General features: G+C 32.1%; 1 protein-coding gene across 4 annotated transcripts; it reads left to right on the plus strand.

Moving 5' to 3' along the window:
- Positions 1 to 293: 293 nt before the first annotated feature.
- LOC124838302 (RNA binding (RRM/RBD/RNP motifs) family protein) lies at positions 294 to 8,559 on the plus strand. 4 transcript variants are annotated; one of them, XM_088108875.1, is made up of 15 exons: positions 294 to 449; positions 1,201 to 1,300; positions 1,729 to 1,856; positions 2,312 to 2,465; positions 2,584 to 2,693; positions 3,088 to 3,171; positions 3,249 to 3,297; positions 3,382 to 3,473; positions 3,666 to 3,795; positions 3,966 to 4,045; positions 4,136 to 5,580; positions 6,494 to 6,607; positions 6,692 to 7,423; positions 7,652 to 7,728; positions 8,231 to 8,559. In XM_088108875.1, exons 2-13 carry the CDS (start codon positions 1,208 to 1,210, stop codon positions 7,258 to 7,260), a joined length of 3,048 nt encoding a protein of 1,015 aa, XP_087965001.1. In that variant the 5' UTR covers positions 294 to 449; positions 1,201 to 1,207; the 3' UTR covers positions 7,261 to 7,423; positions 7,652 to 7,728; positions 8,231 to 8,559. The 4 variants fall into 4 exon arrangements, with proteins under 4 accessions (XP_087965001.1, XP_087965000.1, XP_047169825.1 ...); XM_088108874.1 differs by having other exon boundaries at positions 8,234 to 8,559; XM_047313869.2 differs by lacking the exon at positions 8,231 to 8,559 and having other exon boundaries at positions 7,652 to 8,030.
- Positions 8,560 to 16,290: the final 7,731 nt, after the last annotated feature.

Here is a 16,290-nt window from a genome sequence, read left to right on the forward strand (position 1 = left end):
TTAATTCTTTTTATTTATGCATCCATATCCCAGCATATTGAATTGTTCGACAACCACGTTTGTAGGATCAAAAGACTAGACACGTGTCGCATATCTAATGCACCGCTTAGGGGCGAGTGAAGAGTATGGGTAGTATAGGAAGTGGAACACTGGAACAAGTTGAGGTGTTGAAAAACCCAAAGGGAGAGATGAAATAAAAGAGGCAGGGGCAATTTTCGTAATTAGCCAATAAGATGAGGTTATTTGTTAGTGCAAATGACAGCAACGCGCAAGAGATAGAGATAGAAAGCCAAAAACCAAAAACGCCATCATCCAAACAGCCCCTTCTCTCTCTTTTAAAAGACACCCTGTGGTTTTTCTCTGCCCTCTTAACTTTTTGCCCTCTCTCTCTCCTCTTATCGATTTCACAGACAATCTCCTCCTCACAGTTTCGTCTTCTCGATCTCACTGTGAGTCATCGACTCCCAATTTCTAACCCTAATTTCTCATATCCAATGCGATTTCTGCTTAGATCCCTAATTGCTTCTCAAATTACGGTTAATGTTCTCGCCGTCCGTGTTTTACCCCTTTTCTTGTTAAATATTCGAAGTTCTCGTATCATTGCATATTGAATTTCGTTTGTTGATTTTGTGGGTTTTATTATTGTATGTCTGCACGATTCTTTCTGTTCTTGTTAACGATTTAGTTGATCTGTGGTGTCTGTGCTGGGCCGTACTTCAATGCATAGGTTATTAATCTTTTTGGGAGTGATTTGGTGTTTTTATTAATCAATCAAATGATGTTAGAGTCGAAAGACTGTGGGGGGGTTTTGTTTAGATTTATGTCTAGATTCCTCGATGCTATTATTATTGTTGTTCTTGTAGTCATCATCTTAATGTTGAAATTCGCATGCAAATGCACCAGCTCTCACCTGTATGTTGTTGGTTACGATATTCATTCAGTGAATGATTAACAATCTTGAAACATTGTGAACTTGTTGTATTGACCGGTATATAATAGTTTTCAGTATCACAGCTGTGGTGTGGGTTTTTTTCCCCTCATATTTTTTATCTGGATAGTTTTCAAGAGTATGCTGGATAATATTTTTCATCTTTTTTTTTTTCTTTTTTTTTCTTTTTTTTCTGGTTTAAGTTTTTGATGTCATGGTTTCGTATTTTTATTTGACATCAGTGTTTGTTGTCTATGCCTGTTTTCCTCCAGGGCAATCATGAGTGACAAAGGAGAAAGAACATGTCCCCTCTGTGCTGAAGAAATGGATTTGACGGATCAGCAGTTGAAGCCTTGCAAATGTGGTTATGAGGTTTGATTCTAATTATTTTTTCGATTAATTTTTTTGTGAAGTCAGTGACTTGTTCCTTGGTTTGTAGAAAAGTTTTCCTTGTCTTCTAAAGAATATAATGTTTACCAGAGTTTATGATTTCTCTCTCCCTCTAGCTGATCTAATTAGTTGTGTTATTTTATTCAACCGATAACTGTGCTGAGTAGCATTTGTCTTTTGATTCAGTGTAACTATTATGTTGTTTTAACTGAGTTTTGGTGTTATTTCTCGTATTAGTCAGCACTTTTGATATTATTTCACTCCTAATTAAATCTCATTATTTCATATTTTGGAAATTGACCTGTACATGATGTGATGTAGATGCTGTCTGTGATCTGTTTCTGGGTGATAAGTCTTAATCACAGAGCATCATTATGATTAATGTCAGTCTCATTCCTCCTTGATTGCAGATCTGTGTCTGGTGCTGGCATCATATTATGGATATGGCTGAGAAGGATGACACCGAGGGGCGATGCCCAGCATGTCGTTCTCCTTATGATAAGGAAAAGATTGTTGGGATGGCTGCAAACTGTGAGAGGTTATTCTGTGAGCCCTATTTTATTTCTGTAGGATGGTTTTTGTGTTATTGTTTCTGAAGCTCTCTTCTTCACCTCCTTATTCAATGAGCGTTAATTTATTTGTATAACTATTTGTCAGAATGAGAAAGGGTGGCAACAAAATTTTTAGTAGGTGCTGAGTTTTATCAGAACTCAGGAAATGATGATAGCACTAGCAATGAGTTTTTCATTCTTAATAATTTTCAACATATTGTAGATAATGCATTAACAAGAAGAGTATGTTTGTAGTACTTGTCAAAATAGTCTGTTGAATTCAATTAGATATATATTAGAAACTCTGAAGCTTTCATTGCTTGATATGAAGCAAAAGAGCTGAATTTGTTGTTCCTCAGATCTTATTATTCTATTGGTTATGCATACTGAGGAAACATTAGACTTTTCTTGTGCATTTATGGTGATGCTATTTTTCCTGTAGATTGGTGAATGAAGTTACTATGGAGAAGAAGATGAAGACTCAGAAGGCGAAGTCAAAATCATCTGATGGGCGCAAGCAGCTCAGCAGTGTGCGAGTGATTCAGAGGAACCTTGTTTACATAGTTGGTTTACCTCTCAATCTTGCAGACGAAGATGTATACATTTCACCTCCTTCTCTCTTGAGCACCTGAATGTTTCCATTCTTTTCGTTTGTTCTCTTATTTATTTTGGATATTTTGGGTCTGTTTCTTATTTTAATCATTCATTGTATAGCTTCTTCAGCGGAGAGAGTATTTTGGTCAGTATGGGAAGGTCTTAAAAGTATCAATGTCTCGAACGGCTGCTGGTGTCATCCAACAGTTTCCAAATGATACATGCAGTGTGTAAGTGTATTCTATTCAAGTTTGTGGTTTCAGATGATATTGTGGGTTTCAGTTAATTATTAGCTTGCCACAGTAAATGGAACCTGTACTGTTTAATCTTGTTGTCATTGATATGAATTGAATAGCTTTGGGTTATTGGACATTTCTTTCCACTTAAGAAGGGAGGAATAACTAGAGAAAAGAAGAGTTCATGTACTGTAATCTTTTTCTTTCATGGAAGGAAAACACGAAAAAGCTGCTTTACTTGGTTAAAAAAAAAACTGAGAATGGGGCATCTTCTCCCTTTCTTGATTTATTTCTTGCTGCCATATTAGCACACATGATTATCTTTATCCTTATATTATACTGTATTAATATGAATAGCATAGTTCCTAATAAAAGATTCCTGTTTCAGATATATAACTTATTCAAAAGAAGAGGAAGCAATTCGTTGTATTCAAAATGTACATGGATTTGTGTTGGAGGGTAGACCTTTAAGGTACAAAATATTTGCTTTCACTGAAACTTGTCTTAAATAAGATGCTTAGAATTATGTTTTTGAATTTAAAATTTCAGGGCTTGTTTTGGAACCACAAAATATTGTCATGCATGGCTTCGAAGTGTGGTATGAGAATTACTAGTCTACACAAAATTTTCAAATTATGCAATTAATTGTGCTTATAATTGATGGGAGATCTCCATGACCCAGCCTTGCAGCAATCCGGATTGTCTATATTTGCATGAGATTGGCTCTCAAGAAGATAGCTTTACTAAAGATGAAATAATTTCAGCTTACACCAGGTTTGCGATCTTTGTATTCAAGCTATTTAATTGGTTAAAACGAAGAAGAGTGTTTAAATTATATATTGTGGTGGACAAAAGATGCGTTCTGAAGCATGTTTACTGACTGTGCTTTACTTTACTTGTAATTGCTTGCACCGAATGTAGTGTTTTTCAAATAATTATATCTTGACTCACTTTGATATTTTGAAGAAGTCGAGTTCAGCAGATCACTGGTACAACTAACAATATGCAACGGCGGTCAGGGAATGTATTACCTCCTCCACTGGATGACAATATGAATTCTACTTCTGCAAATCCTATTGTGAAAAATCCTTCAAGTGTAAGACAAATTTTAATCTTCCCTGGAACCCATTTTGTTTGTATATCAGCCTTTGCCATATTGATGTTTAGAGCTCTTTTGAATTTTTTTCTTTAAGGGCTGAACTGAGTTAAGTGTATATACACTCAGTGATGCATTGAAACTGACATTTAATTTTATTTTTGAGGCAGAACTCTGTTAGCACTGTTAGAGGTTCACCTCCGAATGGAATTTATGAGAGACATGTTCCCCTCCCTGCTAGTGCTGCGTGGTATGTACTGTGTATAATTTTGTATTTGGCTTTGAAGATTGAACTTATCTAAAGATAGTTATGGTTCCAAGCTATGTTTATATTTGACAGGGGTACCCCGGCAACAAATTGTCAGCCCCCAGCTGGAGGTCTATCTTATCCAAATGGGCCATCCAAGCCCAAACCTGATACAGGCAGCAGCTCACTAGCATTTTCTGCAGCTGTTACAGGCTCAATTCAGGCTTCTGATGTTCCAAAGAGACCACCATCGAGTGATGGGAGTCATAGTATGACAACTAGAGTGAAAAGTGAATTGTTGAAACCTGTTAAACAATACAACAATAGTGTGGACAGTCTGGTTAGTTCAGGAGAAAAATCTTCATCCTCTGATGCTCCTGTTCCTGTGAATTTGAACAGCCAGTTGTCTTCTCTACCGTTGTCCCGAGATAGTGAGGGCAATTGTACTACAGCAAACACAATAAATTCTACTAACTTGACTGGACATTCTTGTAATTCTGGTCCTGAGGAAGCAATGCCTGCTACCAATGAAGAGATTCCGAAGTTGTCCATTGAGTTGTCCTCAATTAACATTGATGGAAATGCTGAACATTGCAGTATAACCAAACATAATAGCCCGCCTACCGAATATGTCTTGATTAAATCTCCCCAAATTCAAGGATCACAATATGAAGAAAGATTTAGGGATGTAATAACTACAAATGTGGCTGGTAAAGCTATGCCGGATAACGAGGTTTGTAATTCTATGGAACAGGGTGATTGGAAATTGGATTCTCAATCTCAAGTAGCATCAAATGCCATGGAATTCGATGATGATGTAACATCTTTTGACAATCAAAGACTCAAGGATCCAGAAGTTGTTTGTCGTTCTTATTTGCCCAAGTCAACTGGTTTCCTTCATGTATCAAACCTTTCCAGCCCTCGTCTTCTGCAGCATGGTGAAAGTTGTACTGCCATGAGTGCAGGTTCTGTATCTGTTGATGAATCTATATTACATGCATCTAATATATTATGCAACGACCACTCTGATAAATTGGTCAGCAGCAGCTCCTATAGTCTGCTTAATGACGAAATAAATGGTCATAGCATTCAAAGATTAGTTAGTGAAGCAGTAAATTCTGGACATGATGTTACTATGGATAAGGGTGAAAGTAGTATAATTTCAAATATTTTGTCCATGGACTTTGATGCCTGGGATGACTCACTAACATCACCACATAATTTAGCTAAGTTGTTGGGTGACAATACTGAGAACCAGTCTGGTCCTTTAAACAAATCTAGTTCTTGGAAAGTTCACAGTAACAATCAATCAAGATTCTCTTTTGCGAGGCAGGAGGAATCCAAAATCCAAATGTTTGATGCGAATGCTTCTTATGGTGTAAACCATCAACGTCCAAATAATAAAGTTTTCCAGAATTTTTCAGAAAGAGACTTGTATATGGATAAGTTGGGCATTGCGAATGGATTTCGTACAAGTAACTTTGAGGAAGCTGAAAATATTGGTAGTGGTCATTTCATTTCATCTAATAAGCTTTCAGGTGAGTAATACTATCTTCCTTTAGCAGCCTACTATAACTTATTTATATATTCTTTAATATGATGCCATTTCTTATCATTATTTCCTCTGCTGCTGTAACGTACATGTATTTGAAATATTTCTTCATGATATTGTAATCTTAGGCGCATTTTGGTTACACTCTCTTTTCCATTTTATATTATAATTTTCTCTGCCTTTGAAAATTGAAAATTTATAGCTTCCTTGACTTTCTGAATTACTGTTTCTCGTGTATACTTGTTTGCAACCTGATTATTTGTGCTGTTTGTGGCATTTGATTACACAACTGTGCTTTGAAGGTATTCTATGTGCACGTGGAAAGGGGAAAGTTGTATCTTTGTGTTGACTTTTTAACAAGGTTGGAAGACTTTAAGAAATGACATTTTTCTTGGCTTGTGATGTAATTGTCTTCAACTCAATAGTTTCTGAAACTAGTGAGCCAATATTGAGTAATTTTTTTAACGTCACAGGAGTTAAATAACTAAATAGTGAAAATCTTCAGCTGGAAGGGAACTTCAAAGCCTATTTGGCTCGTTTAAAAATTCTGAATAGTGTTGTGTATGTTGAATGATAGAAATTGTATGTTGAGTGTGAGAAAAATAACCGGAGAATTTAAATTTTCAATTGTTTTGATTATTTATTGAATTGCTGAATGTGAAAGAAAATTATGTACACTGTAACAAAATGTGGTTTACCAGCTGCTGGTTCTGTTGCTGGATTGCTTCCTGTAAGGTTAGAGAGTTCAAAACTATTAGCTATGGTTAAGTATCCACTATTTGGGCACTGCATGTTTACTTTTCTCTGAATTTGTGCCTGGCAATGTGTTATATTGATTACAGGTGTCTCAGATTTTTGTTTTCATCTAACGTTTTACCTTGCTTTCATTATGGTTACAGCCATCTCAAGAGCACAAGTTTCGGCCCCACCGGGATTTTCCATTCCAAGCAGGCCACCACCACCTGGTTTTTCTTCCAATGAGAGAGTGGATCAGGCTTTTGACTCCATTTCTGGTTAGTTGGTTAGTTTTGGTTCTTATTATCTTTCTAGACACCCTTTTTTGTAGTATTAGTTGAATTTATTAGTCCTTTTGACAGGGAATTCTATGCTTGATCATTCTTCCCTCTTGAGAAATTCATATCAGTCACCTTCAGCTGGAAACCTTGGTGGTGCTGGGGATATTGAATACATGGACCCTGCTATTTTGGCAGTTGGCAAAGGGAGACTTCAAGGTGCACTGAACAGCCCCGCACTGGACATTCGATCCAATTTTATGCCTCAACTAAATTACTTTGAAAATGATGCCAGACTGCAATTATTGATGCAAAGATCTCTGTCACCACAGCAAAACCATAGATTTTCTGAAATTGGGAATACTTTTTCTCAACTTGGTGATTCTTTTGCTGTTTCTTCAAGGTTAGATCAATCACAAGTCAGTAATCTGAGCCCATTCCAACAGCTGTCTATGCAGCAGTCTGCAAATGCAGTCTTGTCAAATGGGCAATGGGATGGGTGGAATGAGGTGCAGACTGGAAATGGTTTGGGTGTGGCCGAGCTTTTGAGAAATGAAAGACTTGGGTTTAATAAATTTTACTCAGGATACGATGATACAAAATTTCGGATGCCAAATTCCGGGGATCTTTACAACAGAACATTTGGGATGTGACCTTTTGCTAGTTGTGTCATTGTTATTGTTGGAAATGGTAAAACCTAGCAGAAATGGACAAACAATTTTTTGTGTTGCTGAGGATCATGGAAGTTATTCTTGCTGGCGGGTATTGTGCTACCTAATGATGAAGCTCCCCAAAGTATAATTATGGCTACAGTTGGTAATTAGTAAACTTGCTCTGTTTTCATGATTTAATTGGCTTAAAGTGGCTTTGCCCATATTGCATAAAGTTCATGAAAGTGTGTTTACCTACCTGTGCCAAAACGAGATTGTATAAAAAAACTAATACGTTTTTGAAGTGGATTTCATGTTTTCCATGTGAAGATGGCATTGGTGTTTGCTTTTCTTTAGGTGATTGTGTACTCATTTCGCTCTCTTTTCTTTGTAGTTCTGGATTGGCTGAAGTGAGCTTGTTTTGGGATTTTAAGATATCAACTGTCAGTGCTAACGTGATCAAACTGGCAGGTAGATCATAGTTGATCATAGTTGAGTGTTCCTTCATATTACTGAGCATGGAAACTTGATTCAAAATCAAGTAGATCAGTCTTATCTATTGCTTGTAACTTACCATTTAGTTTTATCTACCCTTGTTGGTAGTGGTTGGATGCGACTAGTGAAAGCAAATTTTGTTTTTAAAAGTTTACATGCTAGAGTTTGTCTACTGCTGGGTATGAGATAGATCATTTTCTAACTGGAAAGATCCATGTGATGTGAATGATATACTGTTGCGCTCTGTTATAGCTTATATAGCCATATTTTTCCTTTTACATATGTTTTTCATAGCTATTATTAAATTTACCTCTTCTTTTTCCGTGAAGTTATTCTTATAATCGTTTCATATTATATTTACCGCGAGACAAGTGTCTGATGCACTGCTTTTCCCCCTAAATTTTTGTGCTCCCCGTTTCTTGGTTATTATTTTGGTGGCTTCTGATTTTGATACTGTTCTTCGAACTAATATAACCAGCAGGGACGGCGTGACCCATGCCTTTGTTATGATTAACTTTGGGCATATCTCTATTACCGGTCTCTATTCTGCATTCTCCGGAGCAGCTGAAAACCTTTGTGTATTACATAATGTTGGGGACATGATTGCTCTCTTGAAGTGATCGGTTATGTATTATTAGAAAGGTTTCTGTCTATTTTGGGTTACACAATTCATTTGTGTGCTGTGGGATACCCAATTCATTTTTGTTGACTGAGATTGGTTATATCTCATAATTGTCATTGGTAATTTGTCAAGTCTGTCACTTTGACAGTGTTCATTTTGGCAGGAAGGATTCCCTTTGCCCCTAATGTGCCCGCTTTCTCGTTTGCCCACTCACTTCATAAAGAGAGGGTAAAATTTGTCTTTATAGCCCAAGAGTAACATTATCAATTTTGATTTTATTTTGGTAATATAAACCAGTTAATATCAAACATGCTTTTAATTCTTCAATGCAGTTTATATTGAATTATAAATTCTTTTAAAAATATGCTCAGGTATAGAGGATTAAAAATGTTTTTAATGTTCTGTTGAAAGTTCAATTCCAGTGTTGTCGAATAGTCTTCGCAACCCCTTAATTATATTTTAATAAAATGAATTTTGATCTTTGTCTAATTATATTTTAGAAATATTGATACAAGTGTTTTCAAAGTAGTTCAACTAGAGTTGCGTAGAAGTATATTGGAGTTTAGCAAAATATGAGGTAATTAAACAAAAGCAGAGAAAAAGATGCAGGTGTGTGAACTGATGTCAGCTCCCAGCATCAAAGCTTTAAGGATATACCCTTTCTCAAGCCACAAAGTCTTCAAGAAACACTAGAAAGAATGAATATGTATATTGGGTGATGTTCCTAACTCCGAAGTTAAATGTTTGTGTTCACAAATTGGTCCAGAGTGTATCTGATAACTTTACTGATTTTTGTGTTGCTCATTAACCCGTCCTAACTAATTTTAAAATTTTAGTAAGACATTACTTTCTATTTCACTAACCGACTTTTAAACGAGTAAGACTAACGAACTTTTAAATTTGAGTAGGACTAATAACTTTCTACTTTTCATTTTCTCGTCTTTATAAACAATTAATTTTATATTTATAGGCTAATAAATTATTATGGTGTTGATGGTATAATGAGGATGTTTGAAATATTAGTGATGTAAATTATAATATTAGTAATAATAATTGTTATTATAATATTGGTATTGGTAATGATGATAACCAAGATAAATAATATAAAGTCTCATTATTTTTATGATGATAGACAATTAGAATTTATTCAAATAAATATATAATTAAATTTATAGTAGACAAGTATTTTTTGAGTTCTATTATATTATAATTGTAATATATATATATATATATATATATATATATATTTCAATTTAAAAAATAAATATTTAGATAAAGATAAAAAAAGTATAATTTTAAGATGACATAAATTTCTTAACTAATTTTCAAAATAACATGTGAAATGCACGCCTAATTAAAAAAATATAAAAAATGTTTAATAGGAGGGTGACATAATTTTCTAGTAATGTGTGCGTATGTTGTTGCATTTTGACCGGTATAATCGAGTTGAAAGATTAAACATTTAAGAGGTTGTTAAATGGATTTGTATAAACTTGTGAAATGAGTAAGTTTTAAACTAATTACTACTCTAAAAATAGATAAGATTTGCATCATAAAAAATGTAAATCATTTTGAAAATAAATAAATTATACAAACATATTAAACAACATAACTAATTTTATTTCATTAATTAAAAAAAACAACTCCAAACAAATTCATCCTCTAGTCATCACTAAATGAAAGGATCCATTTGGGGATAGTTAGGGTCCAGTTTCTATTATTATGTAAGTTATTATTCTATCTTTTAACTAATTAGCCAACTTTCTTCTTGAGAAGTCAACCTTTTTTAAGCACTATCTTAATAGATTAGGCCCATTAGCCATGCTAACTAAATTACCTTCTTCAGTGCACCATGTCTTCCAACTATACATTTATTCTCCATTGCCTTTGCACTCTTTAAGGTTAGGAAGTAGAAGAGAACTTCATCCTAGAAAATTTGTTTCGGAATGTATTTCATGTGTTCCAAAAATGATGTTCTATAAATCATGTTCCGGAATATATTTCATGTTTCAAAAATTTACTCCGACTAGAAAACTCCTTCAGGAGGATATCATGTTCATTTCAAAAATTTTATTCTAGAAAACTAACTTTGAAATGTGTTTCAGAAAGTACTCTGATCAATTTGAAGAACGTTTGTTTGAGAAGATTTCCAACACTAGTAATCCAAAAATAACTTTTACAAAGAGTAAAACAGTTATTTTAAAATTTGTGGTGGTGTAGTAAAAAATGATGGGGTGAAAGAAAAAAAACACTAATTAATACTAACTTCTCATAGTTAGGGATGGAATTATAGTTGCCTTCACCCATATTTCAATTTTTTTGACACCAAATAAGGGATTGAAGGATGAATTGCTATATGTTTAAGGACTGTATGATCATAAGTCCTTAATAATTTCTATATTATATGTGACTTCGTTTATTCCATTTTAAAAAATTAATATGAGTTATGAAAATTGTCTTACTTTACATCACATAATTTTGGTTTATATAACACTTCTACTACTTCTGATTGATCCTATCTGGTGACATTTATAATTGAGAAAACTTTACAGTTATATAGTTTATATAAAAGTTTTCATTGCTAACAACAATGATAATAAAAGACTTTTTCAAGTATTTTTTTAAGATTAATTAAGTTTCAAGTTTTTGATAAAATATGATATTTTCAATTAAGTTCTTATTAATTTTTTGTTTTATTGAGAATTAAAAATATTTAAAATTTTCAATTGAGTTATTTAATTTTTTTATTAACCGAATGACAGTTATTATCTTATTTCGTTATCTTACTAATTTATATTTATTTACCTCCACATTTTATTCGGTGTTTGACCTAGTTTTGTAATTAAATTTTTATTATTGGATAAGGTACAAGAAAACTAACAAGAATAAAATTAATCTCTTCGACAATATGTTAATGATAAACTCAAATTCTGAACAAAGAAGAAAAAATTGGAACCTTTAGGATGAATAAAAGTAGAACAAAATAGAAGTCTTCTCCCTTTATAGGGACATGACTTTATTTGGAAGGCAAAGATGAACGTGTCACGAAAAAATCACGTGACATCCTATTAGCCATATGGTTTTGGTGTGGATGGGATTGACAACATTACATCCATTCATCAGTTTATGAATAAGAATGAAAGGAAAGTTGTAAGTATAGAGACATAATCATAGGAAGATATTTCAGAATGTAACAATTTAGATATATATTAACTGTGGTGTGATGATGATCCAAATGATGAAATTGAAAGTAGAAATTTGAACTCCAATCTCATATTAGTTTTGTAATCTTCCGATAATATATTTAAATTTTTATTTTATTTTTTTATTCGTTTCCATTTATTTTCATATAACACATTTGTTTTGCAATTTTCCTAAAATCATATTTTGATTTTTATTTTTTCCTTACTTCTTATTCATCCTCCTCCAACAATAAAAGACAATAGTCATATTAATATCAAAACTATACAATGCAAGATAATATATGGAGACAACTAAGAAAGTTGACAAAGACAAAATAACTAATATATTATTCTAATACTTTAATTGAAATTATTTAAAATCATTATAAAATTAAAACTTGTTTTTATAAAATCAAATATACTTTGTAAGTTAAAATTGTTAAATACTTATCTTCAAATCGAATTGAGGTTGTGTTTATAAAAAAAAATTTGACGCTTAAAATATATTACAAATGAAAAAAAAAGAGAAAGTAAATAATCATATATGAATATTTGTTATTTTTAAACATCTATCTCGTAATCATCCTTTTCCCATGTATATATTTTTTAATTATATCACATTTCTTATAGTATCTGTGTTTTTTTTCGATAAACGCCCTATAGCACTTTGAATGTCTGTGCATCATTTTTCAACAAATTAAATGAGATGTGAAACTTACTTTGTTTTATGATTTTTTTTAATTAATAATCTTAGAATACATATAAGTTTTACCATATTCCTTGGGCTTACTTTGTCTACACACCATGGTGGAGAGAACATAAGTATATATTAGTACGAGGGTTACTCCTTCGTCACCACACACACACACACTGTTCTATGCATCTTTTTAATTTTTTTTAAATTCCAAAAATATTATTTTCACTTTTACCTTTTACTTTTTTTAACTTTTTCTTAAAATCTTAATTTTTTACTTTTTTATCACTCAGTCGCACACCACACCCCACCTCCACACTCTTAGTTTATCTCTTCCTCTCTTATTCTTTTCTTCCTCTTTTCCCATTTCCCATTTCCATGAAGTGAACATGCATTGTCTGTGTGCTGGGTGATGCTATGTGCCTATGTTATGTGTTAAATGAAGGAGAGAAACCGAAAGACGACAACAAATATGGGATATTCGTAGAAAACTTAAATGGATCTCAAAATCCGTCCACGGATATTGACATCCTTTTACCCTTGAATGAATGTCTATATTCGTCGACGGATTCTGATATCCATTTAAGTGTTCTACGGATACCCCGTATCTTGAACTCTATATTCATATTTGGGAGCCTTCTGCTTGACACCACCACTGGACCACCCTTCGATAACCACAATAGCACAGTTAAAGGAAAAAGAAGCAAGAGAAATCTGATTTTTGTGGAAGTGCTTGGGTGTGAGGGTGCATTGATACAGTGGGTGTTGAAGGTAAATACGTTTTAAACACCACAAATTAAATATTTTATAGGGGAAATAGAGGAATTGAAAGGTGTAGGGAGTAGTGTGTGGTAATGGAGGAAGTAACACTCTATTAGTATCACTATCTGAGATCCTATTGAACATATTAGGCTAATTAGAACCAATGAATAGAAATGTTAAGAAAATGGCAAAAATTTTAAGCAATGCAGAGGTAGTTTTCTTGATAGTTATTAGGAATATAGTTAATCCCTCTCTTCTTTTACAACTAAATTTTAATCAATTTATTATTATTCATATTAAATAAGCAGTTAATTTTAGTGGATACAAATACACACAAATCACAATTAAATAATAGTGAAAGTTAAAAAAAAAAATATCATGTGCAAAGATCGTCTAGTGATTTTGAAAGAGGATGCAGTGGAGAAGAGAGAAAAAATAATTTGGTCAGCTTAGTGATTAAATTATAACTTAAGAGTATTTTAGTTTTGTCATTGTTAGTATGACAGTACAGATAGTAATCATAGGAGTGTAAGAAGCAAAAGTTCGGATGATAATGATACCTTACAACCTTTTTGTAACTTTCATTTTAAATCATTTTGAATTTAAAAATTAATTTTTAGGAACATTAAACGAGTTTCTATATAAGTAGAAATATCTATTCTATTTGAAATACTTTTAAGAATGAATTTTTTATAATGCAACATCATACCGTAAAACAAATACATCTAAAGCATTTGTAAAATATCTTTTGGATTTTGTTAATATATGTAATAAGTGTTACTATAAATGCATTTAAATATAATTTGTCTCACATTTAAGGAATGTTTAAAATACATTTAAGAAAGGATAATTATCATTAAAGGAATGTTTAAAATAAATTTATATTAGATATGATAATTATAGTGATATTCAAAGTTCATTAAAACAAAAAAATTAAAATAAGGTATGAAAATACTATAAAGCTCATGAAAAAAAATTATATTTTTTGAAATATAAACAAACTATACTTATTATAAAAAAAATTGAAAATGAAACATTAAATTACTTATATTGTTATTTATGAATAAAACAAAATTTATTAATTAACTTATCAATACAACGTTTTTCTTCAAAAAAAATTAATTACACATTCTTACAAAAATATAAACACTGACTTCATCTCTTTCTAAAATTTCAATAAAACCACATGTTGATCCAATAAACCACACGTTAATCCAATAAACATTGACAAATTAGTAGAATCAATTTCGAACCAAATTCTCGAAAAATTCTTTCTCCAAATATGCTTCGAATTATAAATAATTTCATAAACTCAAGGTAAATATGTTTATCCATAAAAAAAATTGAACATATTCCTGTACTTTGTCTGAAAATTTAGAGGGGTTTAAAGTAAAGGAATGTTCAAACTCAAAACATAAATTTAAAACATTTAAAAGTTTATTTAAAATGTAATTAACTACATTTATTTCATTTCAGTTACTCTTTTTTTAAAAAATAATTAACCAGGAAATGTCAGCAAGTAGTCAACTAGTTTTTTTTTTTTGGAAAGTGACACTAAAAGAATTTAATATAAATGAGCCATAATGATGTAAAAAATATCATAGTTTGTAGAAATGGGAGTTAAAAGGGAGAATAAAAAGTATTATTGTTAATTAGGAAAGTAAAACAATATAATACAGTATCTTTTTTCTTTCTGCTGATTAAATGATGTTTATATTATCTTCACCATTTTTCCTTCTTTCAAAGGGACATCTATTTCTGTTTCTTCTCTCTTCCACCATTTCTCTACAGTACGAAAAGTTAAGGATTTTAATTTTTCAAATTATTTGAGTATGAAAATTGTATAAACGACTTCTGAAATATTAAAAATTATGGTAATTAGTATTTTTAAATAAATACTGAAACATAAACAACTATTAAATAGAGTATTTCGAATGAATATAAACAAGTTACATTTGTGGTGGTGATTGGATTTGTGGTATATGAAAATGACATGATTTGTTAGCTTTAGTTGGGAGCAGGCAGAACTGGGAGTAAGTTGAGATATGGAAGAAGTGGAGAATATGGTCTCCATTTGGATAGATGCCCATACCAGAACATATCCATATATCATATTTTATCTCTTCACTTTTTCATATTCCCCACAAAACAGATTAATTTCACACCTATAACTAATAAAATAAAATAAAAAAAAACTCAGCAAGCATTGCTAAATAAACAACGTGGTTGCATTAAAATTTTGCAGGAGCATTTTTAATTGACAATAACAATTCAAACAATAGAGCCGCAATCGTTTACCTGAAGAAAACAGAGTCTAGAGTTATCGCAATCATGTTACTCAAGTCATGGAAATGAAAGAAAAACAATATATAAGGATAGTTGTTTTGTCTTGTTATACGAGAAAAAAAGTATACTAATAATTTGTGTACCCCATATTATTTCTCTCTTTATTATAAAATATGTATATAATTTGTGCGCAGATAAGCTTATGATGTATTGTCGCTTTCTTATTATATTTCAAGTTGACAAAACTACTCATATGACATATCGTCAACCGGAAAAAAAAATTGATTTAAAGTCTGTTTTTGATTTAAAATATCTAGGTAGCAATGTAAGATGAAGGTGAACATATTTATGGTTATTATATGGTCTGAGTATAAACACTGACAAGTGTTGTAATGGAGCTGCCTCACAGGACTTGAGGGGTTGAAAGTTTTAGGCAAACAGCTTAACATCTGTAACCCAAGGGCAGGGAAAACAGAGACTTTGTCATTGACTGCACATTTGTCTGAGTATACAATATAAATAGTAATAACATTGTTCAATTCCCCATAGTTTTGGCCTGCTCTACTCATGTAATAGCTATCAAAATTTGAATGAAATTGCTCTGTTACCAATTTAGTAACTTGTCATCTTGACAAGTGTAATATAACTTTTGCCACCCATTGACATTCTCATTGGACCAGACTGATCCTCGATGCTACAACGTTGCAGGGTGGCTCCTACTAATCACAATACAGTTCTGTTTTTCTTTCCTCTTTATCATTTTGATATGATGGGTCGGAAGATATCGCCATCACCCAACTACAATATTTATGACCATTACGAAGATAAATAAAAGAAAACTCTTAATTAAAAGAATAATTAATGTTTTATCAATTCTAGACATTTCTTTTAGGTCTGTTTCATTCTTCACATATAAAATATTAGTAACGTCAGTGTGGCCATATGAGTACGATTTATATTCACAGATCCCACTGGCAATATTCACAATGTAC

Source organism: Vigna umbellata, chromosome 3, assembly GCF_029865625.1.
Source record: "Vigna umbellata cultivar VRB3 chromosome 3, Vumbellata_1.0, whole genome shotgun sequence".
In the NCBI taxonomy this organism is placed as follows: domain Eukaryota; kingdom Viridiplantae; phylum Streptophyta; class Magnoliopsida; order Fabales; family Fabaceae; genus Vigna; species Vigna umbellata.

Excerpts from the sequence above, each read along its gene's own strand:
- LOC124838302 (XM_088108875.1), top strand. The coding sequence starts at position 1,208 with ATGAGTGACAAAGGAGAAAGAACATGTCCCCTCTGTGCTGAAGAAATG. Across the intron at positions 1,301-1,728 it reads CTTGCAAATGTGGTTATGAG|ATCTGTGTCTGGTGCTGGCA; the intron begins GTTTGATTCTAA and ends CCTTGATTGCAG. Across the intron at positions 6,608-6,691 it reads GGCTTTTGACTCCATTTCTG|GGAATTCTATGCTTGATCAT; the intron begins GTTAGTTGGTTA and ends TCCTTTTGACAG.